Consider the following 8,783-nt stretch of genomic DNA (forward strand, 5'->3'; position numbering starts at 1 on the left):
TCGAATAGATATCGTGGGATTAGCGCGAAATAAGACAAGTTGAATGCGCCAGTGAGATGAGTTGGAAATCTCTTACATGTTGAGGGTTGGGAATCTCTTACCAGTTGAGCGTTTGTCCTTGTGGTTTTGCATAAGGTTTCATTCGATTTTAGGAGTAAAGTGGCGTTTCATTTGTACGAGTTCCACACGCTCATTTCATGGACTAACACAAACTATCGTGCTGCTTGAAGAACACTTGTTAAAAATAACCCAAAAACAACATCATTTGATTTCAATGTCACGAGAAAATAGGTATATCTTTGAAAAATGTACACTTTCTATGTTAGCATCGGACATGTCTTGGTAATTGCTTACAATTTTCTTTTTTTTTTTTATATATATATTTACTTGAAGTTTTAAAACTTGTCATGAAAGTGTAATACATAAATGTTAGATGGTGGGGGTCGGCCGTCGCCTGCAAACCACTTCCCCACCACCGCCGGCCCTTCTCTGCAATGGTGGGCAGCGGCGGTGACGGCTACAAAGCCCTCACCATTCGTTCTAGTTCTATTTTTTATCATTTAGTTTTACCTTATTTTTAAATTAATTTAAATAAAAATAATGTTGAAAATCAAATTTGGACCAAAACGACATCATTTTAATCATATCATCCTATAAGAGAGAAAATATTAAAAAAAAAGCTACGTCAATATTTTCTATTAGTACCACCCACACGGGTGGCGCCGCTGGTTCGCGCACTCTTCCTCTCGCAAAAGGTCGAGTGTTCGAATCCCGGAGGCGTTGCGGGTTAACTTAACCGGTGGCACGTGTGTGGTGGCTAGCACGTGTTGCCCCCTGGGTTTACCCCTCGGCTGCCGGCCGTGCGGGGGTTCCCTGGGTCACCAAATATATATATATATATATATATATATATATATTCTATTAGTCAAATTGAACGAAGTTAACGGAATGACTCAAATTGCGCCAATTTAATAAGTTGTAGAACTAAATTACACTTTCGTGATACGTTTTAGGACTTCTAATGAACATGTTTCTTTTTTTTCTTTTTTCCTTTTTGCTTTTTGCTTGGTTTGAATTTTGAGGTGATAACATTTTGCCATTTTTCACCCCATAATGCTTGAAAGTCTTATAATACATAAATGTTAATACGTAGATTAATCTATGGTATTTCGGAGCTTTTAAAATTTGAATAACATTCTAAACTTTGATTTAAAAGCAAAAAGATTTGTTTTTTACTTTTTGAAACCCTAAATTCAAGTCATAGCCAACACAATACCAATGCGAACCTCAAGGATCTATGAGTCACCGGCACGTCCGACTTGCCAACTGGTTTCAATTATCGATGCGATATATATATATATTTTTTTTGGGTACTTTTTCTTGCATCTCCTACTCGTGAAAAATAATAATGAAAAAGAAAAAGAAAGAATAAAAGAGAAAATTTCAGAATTATAATGTGTATTAGCAAGAAACTTACAGATGTCATAACAGATCAAGAACTCTTCTGCAATAACAACGCAAGAGAATAGGCAGACTTATATCATAAACGAACCATGCAATCAACTCAAGCCGTCCCCTCCCTATGAAAGGATTTGACGAGGAAACACTTCTTTTTCTTCTTGGTTAAGATGAGATATATTACATTATTTCCTTCTTGCTTGCTCATCGAAAGCTTGCGCAAGATTTGATTCATACAGACCCCGAAACAAACAAGGTTTCAGAAGATCGTGGCTCTGTGTCTGGCCACCGAAGGGAAGTTATTGAACCCCATGCCCGGGACGGCGCAGGCCGTCTCCATCAACATCCTCTGCTGGAACGTCTCCACCGCGGCGCCGGCCTCGATGATGTCCGCGATCAGCGACCTGTAGTACTCCTTGAGCTTCTTCAGCATGCACGAGTATCGCAGCTTGAGCCACCTCAGCCTCATCTTCCTCCACATCTTCAGCAAGAGAAGCCCTGGCCGCGGTCTCTTCCCACCAAGCCGGACGGTGGGGAGCTTCCGCCGCCGAAGGGGAATGGTTCTCCTGCGAGGCGGCCACCTCTGCGACGGGGCAGCCATGTGGGTGGTGGTGGTGGGATCTTGGTGAGCCATGTGGTGTGAGTGGTGAGTTGTTTTCTGGTGGGGGGAGGGAGAGATTCAGAGGGCGGTTATATAGGAGGGTTGACTTGATGAGACAAAAGCATCTTTGGTTTTATTTATTGACTAGTTTTTTGCATGGGACCAAGTTTAGGGGTAAGCTATGTGTGCTAGCACATTAAATTTATCTTAGCATTATGCACCTAAACATAATCAAGATAATGAAATTCTAGCGGTTTGGCCCCACAACTCTGTGTTTTCTTCTGCTTTTCTTATGTTTTGGCATTGGTGGTCAATGTGACACGTGGCAGCTTTGGTGGTTACATTGCATAAGAATTACTGGGATGTATACCGGGAAGAAAGGACGAAAAAATTTCTTCCAGTAATCATTTGAAAAATAATGTCAATGATGATGAGATCGAGTGATCTTATCTCTAGCTAGGGTTTCGTCTTATCACAAAAGTATAACCAAGACTTTTGCATTGTCTTTAGAAACAGGATGAATTGAATGCATGCATAACACTCGCCAATCCTTTTCCACTTGATATTCTAAGTTTTTAGGTCAAAAACCGCAATGGTTTACTTTTCCTTGACTTATTGATGCATGGGTTTGCGTATACAGATTTTTGAATATTCTACATTCATGAACATGATATTAATATAAATGATTGAAATTGCGACTCTCGCGACAAATCTTGTTCGGCTGGACTCGTTGGAAGATGTCTCAAAGATACGTTTCAATCCCTTTTATGGTCAAACTGCGTTAAATTTCATATTCGCACTATAATGCACTGAACAACGAGGATTCTAGATCAGGCGGGCGAGAATTTTTCATATTTTATGATTTTACATGCACCTAACTCGACTTTGTTACGTAGCTCCCATATGTCTAGAGGTATGATGACAATCTTTTTGGAAAATTTGATTTTTGATGACTCAAAAGCTTTGTTGACGATCTGATCGGCTCTTCTCTCTTGGTCACAACAGGACATACAGATAAAGAAATCTGGTCTGGCTAAGAATATGTGATGATCCAGCGAGGAATAATCATCGCTTGCAGAGAAAGCAAACATAAGTTTGCTTAAGAAAGTAGTGTCCCCTTTTGCCCTACTTCTTTAATAACACAGAGTCTAGGGTGAGGTGAGCAAAGATGGAGGGAGGTGTCTGAATAGGACAAGGATGTGATTAAGTGTCTACTCTACTTAACCCATGAATAAAGATTTACCAATAATAACTGTGAAATGACATCTGCCCTTGTCTGTTCTTTTTCCTAACACAGGTTTAATGCTGAGCATGACCAGCTAGATCCTCGTAGCTTTGGCATGTGGAGCTGGCCTTATATTTAAGCAAGATAAAGGATACTTCTTTCACCCGAATGCTTAGGGTGGTCCTGCTTTGAAGACTGATAACTGAATAATTAATAGGGCCAAGTACAATGGACCGATCGAATCGGAACCGCCTGAAATCAGATTGAACTAGCCGGTTCAATCCGGTTCCCGAGGGCTCCGGTCCAACTTCTTGTTACATAAAATTGAAACCAATTATGATAGGTCCGGTTCTCGATTCTAGGGAAGAAAGAACCAGACCGAATAATACTTTTGTTTAGACAAAATTCCTAAATATAATTCTAAACATAAGATGTTTAGGATAATTAGTATGACTTCGGGTTTAGCATCAACGCGATGCAATTAAGGAAAGGTGGTCCGGTAAATATGTCAAAAATTTAACGGCAAATCACAAAAACTAAATGCGGCCGATCCAATTATTGGACCGCCCGGGAATCAAACCGGTCCGATCGATCCTATCCGGTTCCCAATTCCAGGATGGGATTGGACCGGATGGGAACTAAGCACCCCTAATAATCAATGCCCTTAAATGAGTAGTTTTGAAGGTACCTTTAGTTTTATCTGCAGGAGTATTTCGAGGAAAAGATTCTTGCTGGGGTTGGTCTTCGAGATAACTTGGATTATATCATTTGGTGGACATGTGAGCTCTGTATGTTCCGTGCCTTGGACACTGAAGCCACGCCTTACATGAGCCATCAAGATCTGCAAAAAATAGTCAATTCCTTTAGCAGCTTCCATTGTTTTTCCTAGAGCAACACAAAAAGGTTGTAACGAGATGGTTAAACTCGAAGCCGATTTGGAGCGACTTGTGCGGACTTTGGATTGCGGAGTTCTGATGTTTTGTATAGCCTTGAGCCGATTGATCGGATCGAGCAAGTTATGAGCATGAGACTATTTCTGCAGCATGAGTTTTCTTACCTTCGGATGCGGCCCGAAATCTTTCTGATGAATCACGGGAACACTGGTTGTGAATCGTGACGAACATCGAAGTTCTAGGACTCGATGGATTCTCGCGAAGTTACCTCTTTCCGTACTGGAGTCTTCCTAGAATACACCTCTAACTGCAGTTCTTTGTGTCTTCAGCTGCAATTTTAAGCAGTGTCACATCTATCCTTCTGAAACCTTTCATCCTTATTCCTAGCCTGCATTCCTCTTTTCTTTGTCTGTTAATGTGGCCAAGGATCATTAAGCTTCATCCAGCGCTCGAGGCAAAATAGTTTGACAGATGAAGTACATCTATGCCATATGAGTTTTTTTTTTTTTTTTTTGGGATCTCATCCTTCTTTTCTATGTACATGTGTGTGCGGTGCTCTCGGGGATCAAATCCCGGACTTGATACTCTCTAGCCCCACCCCTCAATCCTTTTACCAGCAAAGCCGCATGCCTATTGGGTATTGGCTGCTCTCACGTGAGGCACTAACCTGATGTCTCCTTGGGGCTAAAATGACACGGCCCTTACAATGCGTGTATTTCACAGAAAAATAATGATTTAAACAATACTTTCTTAAAAATAATTGTTTGTGTGTCTTAAAAAAAATTAGTTAATTAAAAATATTTTCATTATCTTAAGGAGGATAATATTCATCATTAATTCAAGCAATCATTTTTAGAAATGTATGATTTTCCATAAAACCAGGGCACAGTTGGCATCCAACCTTATCATTTCTGTGGAAGTAGTATGGAGTGGATGAAAAGAGAGCTGTGAGTTTATCCTTTCAAAGTGATTCCTGGAAAGCGAACGCAACATCAGGCCCAAAATTGTAATTCTGGACACGAGATATGTTCTTCCGTTTCGTATTTTGCTTGTGGAGTTGATTCAAATTTGGGTATAATCCTTTCGTCTCGTCGACAGCTGCAACGGGCTATTTCAATTTGCACGAGGCTTAGAAAACGGTAGAAGTTATTTCGCCGTGGTTTAGTCCGAAAGGGATCAAGCCGTTCTCGAATTAGATAGTTAGTTGGTTGACATAAGAGATCTACCACTTCACCGCCCTTCGCGAACTGCAGAGTAGTCGCCTACTGTCCGAACAGATGATTCACGAACAAAAGCTGCTGGGTTTGGTATGATTCTTGGTATTGCATGTTTCCTACTGCAACATTTGGACAGGTATACCATCCGCAATCCTGACTCCGATTGCATGATTTCGCAATTTGACACAATCAATGTTGTTTTCGATTTTCGCATGAATTGTCGCTTAGCAGATCTCTGGGTCATCTGCAAATGATGAAGATGCATCCAAAAGTGGAATGCCAAAGAAGAAAACCAGGAAGAAGTTCAGCCATTCTAGAATCAAGGGCGCAAGCACGATAGAACTGAGAGATTCGTCTTATGGACGAAGTCGCAGTAACTGTTTGAATCGTGCAAAAGCCGAGAAGGACGAACATCACAGAGCGTTGATTTCAGCACACAAAGTGACGTTTTCTGCTGCGGGCATGTCATTTCAAACCAGTCTAATGTAAACAAACAAAGCAGAAACAAATGAAGGGGACTACGAATCCAAGCCTAGAGACTTCCGAGTCTTTAGAAGAGGCTATCAGGATTTCAGTCGTTAAACATAACATTACCCTTTGAGAATCGCCGAGGAATTTCTGAAACAGCTTCGCTGACGGCGCCCTCAATCCAATTTTTGAGTTTGTAGTACAGTGACAGTAGTGTCATTGCGAATTATATAGATTCCACAAGCTCCTGACGCCACTTGACAGCGATCGGACTCCTCACCCGGTGAGTCCCATCCGTCCACTCGATCGATCCAAATCTTGGAGTAGACAGCCCCGATGCGATGCTGGAGAATGTAATCTCGTAGGAAAGTATCTGGTTTTCTGAAGAAAATGCGAGCTTGCTCGGTGAAATGCCAACTTCGACATTTTCGGGAGCATTCACTTTCACCTCATAAACTGCATCAGCAGAACTCCCGACATTTTTTACCACCCTCCTATGCTTCACAACATCGCCGCCGGATTTCAGGACGACCGAGAAGGATGGATAATTCAATTCTCCAGGAGAAGCCATTCTATGCACACACACGTTAGAACTCGTAGGCTCTCTAAGGAAAACTGCGATTCTTCGTGGTTCGTAACCGATAGCACAGAGAAACCCCACGTAGTCATCAACGTCGATGTCGTAAACCAATCCAGGATTAAGTGCCCTGTTCGGATCCACATGTCCTGCTCCGTGAACAAAAGGGCTGGATTCGTCGCCGCTAGCAAGATCCTTGATGTTCCTCCCTGCATTATCCAAGTTATAAGCAGTTGTCATCAGTGCAGATTTTATCGCGGCCGGAGACCAATCGGCATAAGCCTTCCGAAGCAGAGCAGTTAATCCACTGGCATGGGGGCATGACATCGAGGTGCCTGAGATAATGTTGAACTCGACCCTTCTCTGGTCGATGTCAAGATCCGTGGGGCCATTGAATCCTGTCCAAGCCGCCAAAATATTAACGCCTGGAGCTATAACATCCGGTTTAAGGATCTCGGCAGTGAGGTGGTTCGGGCCACGGCTAGAGAAAGAAGCGACTTTTGGAGCAGGCGGCGAGGGACCGATCACGGTGCCATGGAATTCGATAGCTGCTGTTGGGAATGGGTCTAACCTGGCATATTCTCGGATCTTATCTCCGGCAGTCTCGCCCACCATAGTGGCAAGTACGAGGTGCGAATCGGCAATCAATTCTTCGCCACTCTCTTCAGTATTGGCAAGGATCATTCCCACGCCGCCCGCGAGCTTCACTGCACTTCCCTTGGCGACTCTCGCATTTCCTCCTCTATCACAAATGACAATCTTTCCTGCAACTTTGGTGGAATCGAGCCCGCCATCATAGCAATACCGACTTCCGCAGTCATCGGCATAGACCAAAGGAAGTTTAGTGTCACCGAGCAGCTCACCAGAGTAAAGCGACACGCCCTTGAAGATCCTCCCATCACCAAGAACCACATCAGCGGGAAACTCCCTGTCAATTGTGGAGGCACCCACTGTCAAAATCCAAGGAGCAACGTTCACAGCTGTGGAGGGGCCGGGACCGGAATTCCCAGCAGAGCAAGACACAAGAATCCCATGTTTCACAGCCCCAAATGCACCGATCGCAATTGAGTCGTGATCGTACTGCGGCGCGTACCCGGTAGCGCCCACGGATAAAGAAATTATGTGCACACCATCCGAAACAGCCTGATCCATGGCTGCTAGAATATCCGAATCGAAACAACCCAAGCTCCAACATATCTTATAAGCCGCAATTCTTGCTTTAGTGGCCATACCTCTAGCTTCGCCCGCCGCATACTCGTAAAAGCTCGCGTTCGAAACGACCGATCCGGCGGCCGTCGACGCAGTGTGCGTGCCGTGACCCTCCGTGTCCCTTGGCGATTTCGACTCTCTCGACTCATCAATCGGCCTCTGCAAATAGGCCTCATACCCTTTGTAAAAGGCCCTCGCGCCGATGATCTTCCGATTGCAGGCTGAGGCAGGGAAGTCCCGCCCGACCTCACACGCGCCTCTCCACGAGCCGGGGACCGGGCCGAGCTCCGAATCGGAGAAGCTCCGCCGCTCGGGCCAGATCCCGGTATCAAGAACCCCGATTATGATGTCGTCCGCATAATCGGAATTCGGCCAGAGGCCAGCGCTCTCGGTGAGGCCGAGGAAGTGAGGGGTCCGGGTGGTGTGAAGGTGGCGGATGCGGTCCGGGACGACCGAGAGGACCCCGGGGGCGCGGCGGAGGGCCTCGGCCTGGGGGGCGGTGAGGCGGGCGGAGAAGCCGCCGGCAGCGGCCCGGTAAGTGTAGAGGATCCGGGAAGGAGGGTTCGAGGGGGGGAGGGAACGGAGGAGGGAGGAGTACCAGTGGCGGTGGGTGGCGAAGAGGGAGGGCTTGTGGGAGGATGAGGCGTGGACGATGAAGGTCTGCTGGGGGTTGCGGGGTGATCGCTCTTGTGGGGTGGAGAGAGATGGAGCGATGAAGAGCAGGAGGATGAGGAAGGAGGAGGAGAAGCGAGGGAGATTGGCCATGGATGAACGATGACTGTTCCTCAGAAATTGGAGGAACGATGGTCCTTACCTGACATTCATGGGTGGCGATTGGAAATGGGGAAGAATCTTTTTGGAGTAAAATCGGGTCCACGTCGGCATGGATGGAACCGGTTTCGGCAACTATGTTCATGCTCTGAAGTTTGTCGGAATGGCGTGGGTCCACAGGCCAATGAAATGAGCTCGTGGGGGACCCAGATGGGCAGTGGGAGCCACTTCTTTTCTGGTCTCCTGGCCAATGGGTTATTGACACCTCATCATTGAGCATTATTGTATCATTTCTCTTTCCTCTTTATTGGTATGACAGAAGATAGGATCGGTCTGCAGAATGGCAACGTTATCGCTTTCATGG

At 45.1% G+C, this 8,783-nt stretch overlaps 2 protein-coding genes across 2 annotated transcripts; both read right to left on the reverse strand.

Annotated features, from left to right (window-relative positions):
* Positions 1–1,595: 1,595 nt before the first annotated feature.
* On the reverse strand, positions 1,596–2,176 carry LOC115738028. Its single transcript, XM_030670504.2, has one exon. The coding sequence runs from the start codon at positions 2,090–2,092 to the stop codon at positions 1,718–1,720; it is 375 nt and encodes a 124-aa protein (XP_030526364.1). The 5' UTR covers positions 2,093–2,176; the 3' UTR covers positions 1,596–1,717.
* A 3,618-nt stretch (positions 2,177–5,794) lies between these two features.
* On the reverse strand, positions 5,795–8,498 carry LOC115737962 (subtilisin-like protease SBT1.4). Its single transcript, XM_030670415.2, has one exon. The coding sequence runs from the start codon at positions 8,411–8,413 to the stop codon at positions 6,089–6,091; it is 2,325 nt and encodes a 774-aa protein (XP_030526275.1). The 5' UTR covers positions 8,414–8,498; the 3' UTR covers positions 5,795–6,088.
* Between the last annotated feature and the right edge of the window lie 285 nt (positions 8,499–8,783).

Source organism: Rhodamnia argentea, chromosome 8 (assembly GCF_020921035.1).
Source record: "Rhodamnia argentea isolate NSW1041297 chromosome 8, ASM2092103v1, whole genome shotgun sequence".
NCBI classification, from domain to species: Eukaryota; Viridiplantae; Streptophyta; class Magnoliopsida; order Myrtales; family Myrtaceae; genus Rhodamnia; species Rhodamnia argentea.